General features: G+C 46.0%; 1 protein-coding gene across 5 annotated transcripts in view; it reads right to left on the bottom strand.

Annotated features, from left to right (window-relative positions):
• LOC119187480 (alanine--glyoxylate aminotransferase 2, mitochondrial) overlaps positions 1-14098 on the bottom strand; it is a 103184-nt gene that overhangs the window by 47595 nt on the left and 41491 nt on the right. For all 5 annotated transcript variants that reach the window (XM_075878621.1, XM_037435598.2, XM_075878623.1 and 2 more), the window contains one exon: positions 4115-4309. In XM_075878621.1, coding sequence (XP_075734736.1) covers positions 4115-4309 — 195 coding nt within the window. The remainder of the gene's footprint in view (positions 1-4114; positions 4310-14098) is intronic.

The following is a 14098-nucleotide window of genomic DNA, read 5'->3' on the forward strand; positions in this document are numbered from 1 at the left end:
CATGTTCCTGAGGCGAGTGGCGGTTCCGGGCCGGGCCTGACATGCTGTTCCTGTGGTGGACGAGCGTGCGGGCCAGGGCAAGCGGCTGATCCTGTCCAGACTCGGGTCCGGCACAACCAGTCACCGAGATCGTGGCCACGGTGCCACGTCGGAGCCGGTCCGGCACAACCGCCAATTGAAGGTGCGACCTCGGTGTTGCGTCGGCCGCAGCGTGAGGCCGCCTGGTCCAGCACGAGCAGCTGATGGTCTGCTCGTGAGCTTCCGTGCACTTGGCAACCTCCCCGTGGCGAGGTTGCGTCGTCGACGCCATCGTCTTCAGCGGGAGCGTGAGTGGCACCCGACGGAATTAAGACTTCCGAGTAGTGAGGACGCGTGGGTTACTCGCGGGCGCGTAGACATAGGGACTGTATGACTGAATTACGGAGCCAGTGTGTTGTACAGATAGCCACAGTGTTGTGATTGTTTTGTGTGTGAAGTCAATAGATGTTTCTCTTGTCCTTGTCTTGGGTTTCTGCGTCTGAGGGCCCAAGAACCACCACAGTAGGGAAAAGGCACGCTGGAGATCAGGCAGTAGGACATCATGGCATCAGTACTAGAAATGCCAGAGGAGAGCTACTAGTAGAATTTGCAGAATGCAATATATTACAGATTTTTAATACCTTCTACCGAAAACGAGAAAACCGTAAGTGGACATGGAGGAGCCCTAATGGTGAAAAAAAGAACGAAATAGACTTTATAATGAGTGCACACCCAAGCATCGTGCAGGATGTGGGAAAGGTTGGCAGGGTACGATGCAGTGACCATAGAATGGTACGGTCTCGAATTCACCTAGACTTGAAGAAGGAGCGACAGAAACTGATACGCAAGAAGCCAATCAATGAGCTAGCACTGAGAGGGAAAGTACAGGAATTAAGAGTCTCCCTTCAAAACAGGTACTCGGTTATTAGTGAGCAAACCAACCTTAACGTAGATATAATGAATGATAATCTGACGAGTTTCATTACGGAGTGTGCAACGGAAGTTGGAGGCAAGGTAGTTAGACAGGACACTGGCAAGCTTTCCCAGGAAACGAATAATTTCATTAAGAAGTGTCAAATCATGAGAGTCTCAAGTACAACAGACAAAATAGAACTGGCAGAGCTTTCGAAGTTGATTAATAGGTGTAAGGTATGCGATGTAAGAAGGTATAACATGGAGAGAATTGAACATGCTCTGAAAAACGGAGGAAGTGTCAAAACAGTGAAGAGGAAACTTGGAATGGGCAAAAATCGGATATATACACTAAGGGACAAAGAAGGCAAAATAACTACCAATATGGATAGGATAGTTAAAATAGCGGAGGAGTTTTACAGAGATCTGTACAGTATCCGAGACAACCACGACTTTAATACTATAAGAACTAGCAGTAACCCAGATGACTATCCACCAGTAATGATAGAAGAAGTCAGAAAAGCTTTGAAGAGCATGCAAAGAGGCAAAGCTGCTGGTGAGGATCAGGTAACATCAGATCTGCTGAAAGGAGGACAGATTGTGTTAAAAAAACTAGCGACCCTGTTTACGAGGTGTCTCCTGGTGGGAACAGTACCAGAGTCTTGGAAGAATGCTAACATCATCTCAATACATAAGAAAGGAGATGACAAGGACTTCAAGAATTACAGGCCGATCAGCTTGCTATCCGTAGTATACAAGCTATTTACAAAGGTCATTGCTAACAGAGTTAAGAAAACATTAGAATTCAATCGACTAAGGGAAGAACCAGGATTTTAAACAGGCTACTCAACAATCAACCACATTCATACTATCAATCAAGTAATAGAGAAATGCTCGGAATATAACTAAGCACTATACATAGCCTTCATAGATTACGAGAAGGCGTTTGATTCACTAGAAATATCAGCAGTCATGCAGACACTGCGGAATCAGGGCGTCCATGAAGCATATATAAGCATCCTGGAAGAAATCTACAGGAGATCAACTGCTACCATAATGCTTCATAAAGAAAGCAACAGAATACCAATCAAGAAGGGTGTAAGGCAGGGGGATACAATCTCCCCAACGCTATTTACCGCGTGCTTACAGAAGGTTTTCAGAGGCCTAGAATGGGAACAGTTAGAGATAAGAGTTAATGGAGAGTACCTTAGTAACCTGCGCCTCGCCGATGACATTGCATTGGTGAGTAACTGAAGGGACGAATTGCAACTCATGATTACGGAGTTAGACAAGGAGAGCAGAAAGGTGGGTCTTAAAATTAATCTGCAAAAAACGAAAATAATGTACAACAACCTCGGAAGAGAGCAGCGCTTTGAGATAGGTAATAGTCCACTTCAAGTTGTAAAAGACTATGTCTACTTAGGGCAGGTAATAACCGCGGAGCCGAACCACGAGACTGAAGTAACTAGAAGAATGAGAATGGGGTGGAGCGCTTTTGGCAAGCACTCCCAAATTATGACAAGTAGATTGCCACTATCCTTCAAGAGGAACGTATATAACAGCTGTATCTTGCCGGTACTTAGTTACAGAGCAGAAACCTGGAGACTTACAAAAAGGGTTCAGCTTAAATTGAGGACGATGCAGCGAGCAATGGAAAAAAAAATGGTAGGTGTTACCTTAAGAGACAAGAAAAGAGCAGAGTGGATTAAGGAACAAGCGGGGGTTAAGGATATAATAGTTGAAATCAAGAAGAAGAAATGGGCATGTGCCGGGCATGTAGTGCGTAGACAGGACAACCTCTGGTCATTAAGGGTAACTAACTGGATTCCCAGAGAAGGCAAGAGAGTTAGGGGGAGACAGAAGGTTAGGTAGGTAGATAAGATTAAGAAGTTTGCGGGGATAAATTGGCAGTAGCAAGCACAGGACCGAGTTGACTGGCGGAACATGGGAAAGGCCTTTGTCCTGCAGTGTACATAGTCAGGCTGATGATGATGATGATATTTGTTCGCTGCAATATGTAATATTCAATTCGAGTGCCGAATCAAATAGAATGCTATTCTATTCATTATTCAAATTTTTTGAATACTTGGACACTCTTACCACGTTTCATTAAACCTCTTTTTTTCTGTCTAGTAGTGCTAATCGTAAGTGTTGCCTTCAAGAGTGGAGCACGATGGCGTAGTTGGGCCCCATTTTCTTCATATTCTCATTTGCTAGCCAGGCTTCACTTTTTGGTGAACACTTCGACTATGTCGCGGGGAAAAGAACTTTCTGCCATTTTAAACTATCCTGGAATGTCTAATGCAAGTACAGTTGCGAAGTGCCCACTACACCATAATTCATCATTCTAAGTATTACTGAAGTGTCCACTGCATGTCTGTAAGGCATTTCATGCATTTTCTTGGCTGTACATTTCGTTGATGCTGTTGCAGGTGATAATCATGATTATTATGTTTGAGAACTCTGTAAGAATAGGTTTTGAAACCACCTACTCGAGCAGCTTAAATAGCGTGACTGGTACAATTTTTTGCTTCTGCCACACAATTTTATGCTTGTTGACAGAAAACCTTTCAGTATATAGCACCCTGTATAAGGTTTTTTTTTTTTTTTCAATACAGTTCTAAACACTAACATAGCTCTGAAGTAGGACACCTGCTTGCCATGCAGAAGACCTGAGCTTAATTCTGGCTCAGAGTTATGGTAAAGTTATTAGATGCATTTTTTGCAATATTTTGCTCCAGGACTAGCACAGACTCTTTTATTCACAACCAACGACATTGACACCGACACCAGAATACCTTGTAATGAGCTCTTTAACACTATTGCATTGAAATAGTTATATGCTGTTATAAAAACATACAAAGTCAACACTCACTGCCAAGGTTTCTAGTAGCTACAAGAAGTTAAGTTTACGTATTTACAACTGGGTTAAGGAGCTAAAAGAGGATCCTTCGTTCTTTTGTTGTTCGAATGTCTAGTTGGCAACCGAGTCCAAAAAAATCTGGTCAGAATAAGAAAGACTTGCCATAATCCCTTTCACAAGCACATTGCACAGGCATCCCAAGCACCCTAACAACCCCGTGGGAAAGCAGGCATCAGCCAGACAAATTGTGATGACCCAAGAGAAAGAGATTATCTTTAACATATGCAAAAACAACTAAATAAAGAAAACATTAGGAAATACCTGTATGCTTTCAGCAAAAAAAGCTGCCACCTTCTTTTTGGAGACACACTGCTGTAGTACTTCATTCAGCTGATCAGCATAGTGAGAGGCAGCTTGACATTCTGTGCCACATGAACAGGTGCGGTCTGCCTGAACTGGCGAGTCACGACACTTGGAGCCACCCCAGACACCTCGATATGGATCAGGATTCATTGCCTAAAGGATACAATAGTGTACTCTGAACAAAACAATTTTATAAAAAAATAATATGCAAGAAACTATTATGTCATGCAATCGTTTCATGTACCTTTTGTATTCAGATTACACGTCTACTAGACAGTTACCTTACAATTAGTTGTACTCTATTGCATATACTCTTGATACGTGTGGAAGGAATAATTTTCTTTTAATCTTCAGAAAATCTTTGACTTTGTTTCTCACACTAAACTCATTCTCAAGCACAGCAATTTTTTAAGAGCTCCAATAAATACACTACTGTTCAATCTACATCAGTGCTAGTAGCATTAACTATTTGCCGTGCCTGGTGCAAGAGGCCAAACCATAGTTCTCTAGAATCGTGAAATAATTCAGCTAGAAAATAAATAAATGAATAATTTTTCAGGAGGTAATATTCATGTCGCTGGCATAAATAGTTCATTTCTTTTTTTTGAAAGCATTCCTAGCTAGAATGTAAGCTCAAGCACACAGAAAGACATGACGAGGCGAGTGCTGTACTCCAACCGATTCACTGAAAATAGACATACACTGCACACGACTTGAAAGATCCTGGGGGCATGCACATTGAAGACAGAAATTTTTTTAAAGTAAAATATTCATAATTACCTATCTAATAGTCTGTATTCGTTTGCAAGCAAGGCAACAAAAGTGGTGTGGTCAAACATATCACCCCTTTCTTGATAAAAAAAACTTTCCAAAGCTCACAAGCTAATCTGTCCTTACTTTTAGCTAGAATTTTTATCCCCTGAAGTTGTGGCTCACAATTTCTGCCATTAGCCTTGCAATAATGACACTGGGTGGGTATAAAGCCCCTAAATCTTGGAAACTAGCAGTGGTTCTTGATCAATGCCACCACATTCTCGCTGCCTCATCGAACTCATTTTTTTCTCACTCTCTCTTACACAGAGTCGGCACATCTGCAGCTCTGAACAGCTGGGACGCGTGCTACCACCTAGTTGGGTGACCCTGGCATCACGAGAAATGCATGCAAGCTAACTTCACACTCTTTAGTTTCCCGAATAGAATTACGAGTAGAATTTTGAGCTTCATTCTTCGTGGCAATGCCTGACTGTTGCGCATGTCACTGGAGCAGCAGGTCAGAGAAAAGTCTATCCTTAATTTATATCCCTCTAGAAGAATAGAATGCAGTGTGCAGGAAGCAGCCTGCTTTCGCGCTTCAACAGAGAGCTAAACTGTGCCACCAGTAAAGCCAAAGTGCACATGCCCTGTGGTTCCTATCTTTATTTACACCTCTTTAATGCTGTCGCATTAAAATAAGTCAACTAACAAGTATTAAAAACATCTTGGCAGCAGCCGTGAAGCAAATGACTATATGCATGTAAGCGATGTATCTGGCATATGTATTATATATATATATATATATATATATATATATATATATATATATGTGACGTATGAAGTGATGGTTGGTAGAAGTGGAGAAGGAAGAAGTGCAGAATGGAATAAACATGGGGTATGAACCAGGCCACGTCTCTCATTCATCGTAGCGTCACACGAGTCAGCGGGATGAAGACCTGGCGGCCACTTCATCAACCAGCCACGATCTCCGAACGTCTCAGCAAGACGCAGTGACCAAACGTGGACCACGAAAGTAGATCGCAACACAACACCAAGAAACACCAAGACCAGCATTATGACAGCACCATCAGACGACCTTCCCATCCCCAAGTACACCGGAGCAGCGGACGATGGACCTGTACAAGACTGGTTCGACCTGTTCGAGCACCACGCAACCGCTGCATCATGGTCGGAACGGGAAATGATCACCAACTTCACTGACTACATCTCCGGTGAGGCATTCAAGTTTTACCTGACACACATATTCGAAGACGACGAATCATGGCAAAAGATCAGGGAAGAGATGATTGCCCGTTTTAATGACTACGACAAGGACTTCCTCATTACCGACCATCTGCATACAACCACACTCCACCGTCACAGTCCACGCTTATTTCTAAAGAAACGTGGCGTTCCACCAGGTTTCCCTTCACGAAAGTCGGCATTTCTAATGTCGTGGCACCAACATACGACACGAGACGTCGCTCACCCTACTGATGCCTTTCATGCTTCGTCTCGCATACATGGTCCATCACCTGGTTTTCTACGACGCAGCTCTTCAAAGGCTCCTAACGGTCACTATTCGTGTCATAAGGACGCCTTGTTCATGGTAGACCAGCTGACACATGGGGAAAATACCAAACAATGCCAAGATGACTCAAAGAGTGAAAATCAGTCTTCACGCATTGGAGCAGCTTACTCCCCATCTCGCAGACTTGGCCCGCCTCCTGGTTTTCCATCGCTTGGCTCTTTCGTGACTCACAATGTCCATCTCACATCTAGCATGCTCACAATGGTCGGGATAGAGCTGCGGAGCTCGGACAATGCTACGCCAAGCCCTGGACTTACCACCCAAATTCATGCGCCAGAACAGCTCGCATCGTTAGTTGCACAGAAAGAGGGCCATTCACAACTCAAACCCAACCGAACTACCCTTGTTGCGGTGTTGCCGTCCAGTGCGCAGCCACCAGAAACTCCAAACACAGAAGGCTCAGACGCATCGAACGTCGCATGCTACCAGGCGCAAGAACCACTCATAGTGAGCCGCGAAGAAGAAGCCCCTGATGAACTATCTGTCAACTCTGAATGTTTTTTGTCGCAAGAATACATTTCCACGGCACCGCAGACTTGCCAAAATTTGCATTTTCAACCGGGTGATGTGACGTCACATGCGGTACCCTCAGGCAGTGGTCACCAATCCAAGAATCGAACCAATTCAGAAGCAAATCATACATCAAACCTCGTACACAGTTGTCTTTCAGAAGCGTCCGTAATCAACCACATCACAGAAGCCTCTGAAGAGCAGGCTAGCAATGATGGCGCACCACCAACCATGCCCGATAAGCAAGAAACCTGTTCACCATGCATCAGCTGTCTACAGGACGCGTCAAACCTCAAAGTAAATGAATGCCCCATTCCGGAAGGCTTGCCACTACAGCCATCTCCTGAGCAGCATCAGCAAAGCAAGCATAGCCAAGCGTGCAACCTCATGTGACAACAAAATAGACTGCAACGAAGGCATCGACGAACGCGAAATTCAACGGAATCACACTCACCAATAAAAGAACATCGGAAAATAAGATATCGAAAACAAAGACCAATTCAAGACGTCAGACACTTTCGCACAAAGAAAAGTCACCAGAGACACTCCCTGCCTCAGCTATTACACCGACTGCACCACCACATAAAACACAGAGAAAGACGCGGAAGCAATGCTTGCACACCGCAAGCACTCAGGCACTTCATCACAGTCTGTCAAAAAGCACGAAATCAACAAGCTCCGGGATTGCACCATTCGCGACGAAAAATACAACCCCGACGACATCCGAGCTGCCGATGCAACAATGCGTTCTATCCTTGCTCAGTCCCCAGAGGAGTTCAAGCAGTATTGTCAGTATCCATCTGTAGCCCGCTCTGTCCGGAACGCAACAGTCAAGCTCGTCCACCAGAGTCGTCATAAAAATCACCGGACCGCTCCCTCGGCCTTGAAGATTTAGTGAGATTGTGGAACTCCGTCGGGACGTGAAACTGCGAATTTGGCCATTATTTTGTTTGTTTTGTTTTCAATTTGTTGTAGTTTGTAACCGGTGCCAGCTTTCGGGAGGAGGGGGAATCGTGTGACGTATGAAGTGGTGGTTGGTAGAAGTGGAGAAGAAAGAAGTGCAGAACGAAATAAACATGGGGTATGAGCCAGGCCACATCTCTCATTCATCGTAGCGTCACATATATAGATCAGGAAAAACAAGGGAAGCGTGGGTAGAGAAGGAAGACGACATTGCTTCTACTATGATCGCGAACTCAATGCCCATTAAAAACCCCCGTTAGGTTACCTTACCGTACGTAACAATTTGATGGAAGGTGCTGGGTAGGATGAACCCAAATACCGGATCTTCACTACCAGGACTTCGTCACAGCCGCTGCCTCGCCATACTCCCACCCTCGCTGATTGTAATGGCCCAAGAGCAGCCATCCAATGCTTCAAGGCCAACTCCGATGGGTTCCGTGCCGTACTACAAAGTGCCACCAAACTTCGGCGGGACCTCAGGAGAAGACGTCGACGTGTGGCTCAAGAACTACAAGAGGGTGAGCAGAAGCAATAGCTGGGACTCGAGCGAACAGCTCAATCATGTTGTATTATCGTTAACTGACACCGCCCTTATGTGGTACGAGAACCACGAGGACATGTTCACGACCTGGAAACGTGTTATTGAAGAAGTGCAAAAGTGCTTTGGTGATTCTGACACAAAGAAGAAACGCGCAAAGCAGACATTGTCTCAGAGGGCACAGCTTCCAGGAGAAACATGTACGACGTACATTGAAGAAATCTTGAAGCTGTGCAACATCGTGAATGCAAGCATGTCTGAAGAAGACAAGGTTGGACACGTTCTCAAGGGTATAGCCAAAGACGTGTACAATTTTTTAATTGGGAAAGACTGCTTCAACTCCGTGTCCGACGTGATGAAGCACTGTCATACCTTTGAATCCCTCAAGATGCGACGAATTTCTCCGAAATTCGGCCGCCTGTCCAACGTCCTGTGCCGAGTGTTGAAACAGTGCCGCCTCACGACCTTGCTTTGACCATACGGCAGATTGTCAAAGAAGAGCTGTTTCGATGTCAGCAGACCTATCATCGCCCCAGAGATTTTCAGGATGCGTACGCAAGTGAACCAGAACATGTGTGGACTCCTGTTTCTCTTCCACCATAGCAACCATTGATCAACGCAGCATGCGCTTATGAATATCAAGGCACAGGGCAGGCTGGATTCCCACGTCAACCATCTCCAAGCTACGAACGAAGTTTTCCCCCGCCTGTTTGCCCAACATAGCCTGCCTACGGTGCCCCTGAAGGGCGATACCACTACCCCATGCCTTCCGAGAGAAGTTGTTACTCTGAGCAGCCACGTGCCCCTCGACCAATTCCAGTGTGCTACAACTGTGGCGTCCTGGATCACATCGCACATTTTTGTGACTATTGCCCATATCAGCGACGGTCCTGGTACATGTCTCACCAATCTTTCGACCATCCGCTCTCCACATCACGGAAACCATGTGCACCTACCGGGTCACGCTACCCCTCGCTGGCCTGTGATCGAAGTGTGACGCCACCACCAGCTCCACAATCGCCGTCGCCACGGCGATGCACACGGACACCGCAGCTAAAAAACTAATCGGTGCGGCCAGTGGGGGTGAGGCCGCGACATCACAGATGCAATCTATAGATACCCTGTCAGCGTTTATGTTGAAGAACAAAGTTCATGTAGTTGTTGATGAAGTGGCTACTATGGCACTTGTGGATACAGGCGCGACAGTCTCAGTGATGAGTGTAAATTTTAAGAACATGCTAGGACCTAAAGTGATGTTTTGCCTGAACCGTGGGGTGACATTTCGTGGTGTAAGTGGTGATGCGTCGTGTCCAGTGGGATATTGCACTGTGAACGTCTCGCTGTGTGGCAAGGTGTTTTGCACAGAGTTTGCGGTTATTCCACGGTCTACACATGACGTTATCTTGGGTATTGACTTCTTGTGTTAGTGTGGGACAACTGTAGACTGTAGAAGTGGGCACCTTTCCATACACGGTACTTTCTCAACAGCGCTCTTAGAAAATTCCTGTCCGGTTGAATGCATCTTTTTCGTCTCCGTGGACACAGTCGTTCCTGCATTTTCTGCTATGTGTGTTACCGTGACATGTTCCAGCAACAACTGAGGCACATTTGATGCCACGCTTGAACCGATTCCCTTAGCAAGCTTGAAAAACAACATCCTCATTCCCAATTGTATAGTGTCAGTCGTTGATGAACGGGCAGGTGCGTGGACAATGAACAGTCCCATGGAGCCTGCAGTTTTGCCAGGCGGCATGAAACTTGCAGTATTTAGACCCAAATCATCTACGATGCTGATTGCGCTTGTTGATGCTACAAGCCAAAATGAGCGTCTAGGCTCACAAGGTTCAGAGGATTTCCAATTGCTACAAATGGTCAGCAAGTCACTTGACCAAAGCGAACATCATACACTGCTTGACGTTCTATCTAAGCACTCGAAAGTGTTAGATTTTTCTAAAAACAGTGAAAGGCCTTTAATTCCAGCGTCCCGGATACGTCATCAGATCCACACTGAGTCGGCACATCCCATCAGGCAGGAACCTTACCGAGTGGTACCATCCGAGCGCAAGATCATCGACGAGCAAGTCCAAGAAATGCTGGAAAAAGGAATAATACAGGAATCGGCAAGTACGTGGGCTGCTCCCGTCATTCTAGTGAGGAAGAAGGATGATACATGGAGATTTTGCGTTGACTACCGCCGACTGAATTCTGTTACCAAGAACGACGTTTATCCACTGCCGCGCATCGATGACGCTTTAGACTGCCTGCATTCCGCGTCCTACTTTTACTCTGTTGACCTGAGGTCAGATGACTGGCAAATTCCGCTGCACGCAGCTGACAAAGAAAAGACGGCATTCGTTACGACCAACGGACTTTACGAGTTCAACGTTATGCCATTCGGATTATGCAATGCTCCTGCGACATTTGAAAGATTTATGGACTCTATATTGCATGGTTTAAAATGGCATATATGCATGTGTTACCTTCATGATGTCGTAATTTTGGGGCGTACATTTGAGGAGCACAATGCTCGCCTAGACCTCGTGCTCAGCTGCATTGAAAAAGCTGGCCTTGTATTGTATTAAAAAAAGTGCCACTTTGCCGAGCGACAGACATTGGTGTTAGGACATGTCGTCGACAAAGATGGCATTAGACCTGAACCACAAAAGACAGTGGACGTTGAATCGTTCGAGCATCCTAGATCTGTGAAACAACTGCGTAGCTTCATCGGGCTCAGCTCGAATTTCCGCTGGTTCGTACCCAGGATTGCGGATGTTGTTCACCCCCTGACGAGCCTTCTATGCAAGAACAGCCCATTTCAGTGGACCTCCGAGTGTGATGCCACTTTTCACCTGCTGAAGTGTTTGTTAACTTCGCAGCCAATATATCGGCACTTCAATCCTTCGTCACCCATGGAAATTCACACCGACGCAAGTGGCATCGGTACCGGCGCCGTTCTCGTTCAGCATTCTGGTAAGAAGGAACACGTCGTGGCGTACACAAGTCGTTCTTTAAGCAAACCTGAACGCAACTACACAGTGACCGAACAGGAATATCTAGCGGTAGTCTCTGCCATGCAACAGTTTCGCTGATACATCTATAGTCGCCCGTTCACTATCATCACAGATCATCAGTCCCTGTGTTGGCTGGTCAACCTTTGTGACCCATCCGGCCACCACGCACGATGGGCCATTCGTTTGCAAGAATAAGCTGAAATCAAGAAAAGGAAATGGACAAGGGCGGGGCATGTAACGGGTAGATGTGTCTTCACCATTTCATATAAGACTGGACGTCTACACGCTGCTGCGGATTTCCTCTCCAGCATGCCACTACCGACGACAGATTGTGAAGCCGATAACTTTGACCACCTTATCGCTTCTTTGTCGTCTGGCTTTCCCAATGCTGTTACTTTCACCGCTGAGCAGCGTAATGACCCAAGCTTGAAAGCTCTCTTTCCTAAAGCAAGAAAGTCACTAAGCGAAGACCGATTCTGCATTCGAAATGGTCTTCTTTACCAGAGAAACTTGTCCATGATGGGCGCCCGCTTTCTGCTGGTTGTTACTGTGTCCCTCCAAATGTCCATTCTGCGTTTCACGCATGATGACCCCACCTCTGGCCATCTAGAAACTGCACGAACACTTAGTCGCATGAAAGAGTGGTTCTATTGGCCGAAAATGAGCAAGACAATTCAAAGCTACGTGGCCAGCTGTACGCAGTGTCAGAGCCACAAGCGGCCAACCTCAGGTCCAGTCGGTCACCTGCAACCCGTAAAGCCTCCCGGTTCCCCTTTTGAAAAGGTCGGCATTGATCTGATGGGACCATTTCCACGCTCCTCAAAAGGTAATCGGTGGATAATTGTATGCGCTGACTACATGACGCGGTACTGCGAGACGGCTGCCTTATCCTCCGCCACGGCAGTCCAGGTTTCGGAGTTCCTGTTGCATTCAGTCATCCTCCGACATGGGCAACCTCGCGTGATAATAAGTGACCGTGGACGACAATTTACCGCTGATATTGTGGAATTGTTACTTCGTTTGAGTGCCTCCAAGTTCCGACACTCAACTACGTATCATTCATAAACTAACGACCTGACCGAGCGCACAAACCGAACGTTCATCAACATGTTGTCAATGTACGTCGCCTCCGACCACAAAAACTGGGATGAAGTATTACCATTCGTCACGTACGCCTTCAACACGGCAAAACACGAAATGACAGGCTACAGCCCTTTCTATCTGCTCTACGCTAGCTCACCTCGACATACGCTGGACGCTATCTTTCCTTTTGTTGTCTATGACGATTTAACGATTGCGGAAACTTTGTGTCGTGCGAAAGAGACACGTCGACTTGCCTGCTTATGAACACTGGCAGCGCAAGAGTCCTCTAAAACTCGCTACCACAGTCAACACCGGCATGTAACCTATGCCCCCGGTGATCTAGTGTGGGTGTGGACCCCAATACGCAGACGTAGGCTTCTTGAGCCAAAAGCTACTGGCACACTACGCCGGTCCATTCGTGATACTCCATCGTCTCAGCGAGGTCAACTATGAAATTGCACGTGTCACCACTAGTGGCCGACGTTCATGCAAGACAGAGGTGATGTATGTTGCCCGCCTGAAGCCGTTTACACGAAGGATACAAGAATGACTCGCCCAGAGGGCTTCGTCTGAGACAGGAGGAATGATACAAAATGTCATTACCAGAAAAAACAAGGGAAACGCGGGTAGAGAAGGAAGACGACATTGCTTCTACTGTGATCGCGAACTCAGTGCCCATTCAAAACCCCCTTAAGTTACCTTACCGTACATAACAATACATATATTAATGACATCTAACAGACAATAATACCGAAGAATGTATAGGGAAAGTTATTAGAACCAATGTAATGTAAATAAGAAGAAAGAAAAGTGGGTTAAAAAATAACTTCCCGTGAGCAGGAATCGAACCTACGATCTTCGAAAAACGCGTTCGATGCTCTGCCACTGAGCTATCATGGTGGCTATCCCCCCAGCCGCTTTATTGGATTTATATATGAATTTAAACGTGGCAGACCAGCTCCCACGTTTAATCAGCTGCCAGCTCGTAATAAGTTCACATGCTACGTGACGCCATAAGGCTCATAAAAGGAGTATTCCACATTCACCGCCATGGCTACAGGTGGCGCTGACTGACACTCCCACGTTTAAAGTCAGCGCCACCGGTAGCCATGGCGGCGAATGTGGAACACTCCTTTTATGAGCCTTATGGCATCACGTAGCATGTGAATTTATTACGAGCTGGCAGCTGACTAAACGTGAAAGCTGGTCTCCCACATTTAAATTCATATATAAACCCAATAAAGCGGCTGGGGGAATAGCCGCCATGACAGCTCAGTGGCAGAACATCGAACGCGTTTTTCGAAGGTCGTAAGTTCGATTCCTGCTCAAGGGAAGTTATTTTTTAACCCACTTTTCTTTCTTCTTATTTACATTACATTGGTTCTAATAACTTCCCCTATACAATCCTTGGCATTATTGATTTTAGATCTCATTAATATTGTTACAAGAAGGAGACCGACTTGGAGGGGTAGTCAGAGGTGTATTTTCAGCCG

This window comes from Rhipicephalus microplus, chromosome X, assembly GCF_043290135.1.
Source record: "Rhipicephalus microplus isolate Deutch F79 chromosome X, USDA_Rmic, whole genome shotgun sequence".
Taxonomy (NCBI): Eukaryota; Metazoa; Arthropoda; class Arachnida; order Ixodida; family Ixodidae; genus Rhipicephalus; species Rhipicephalus microplus.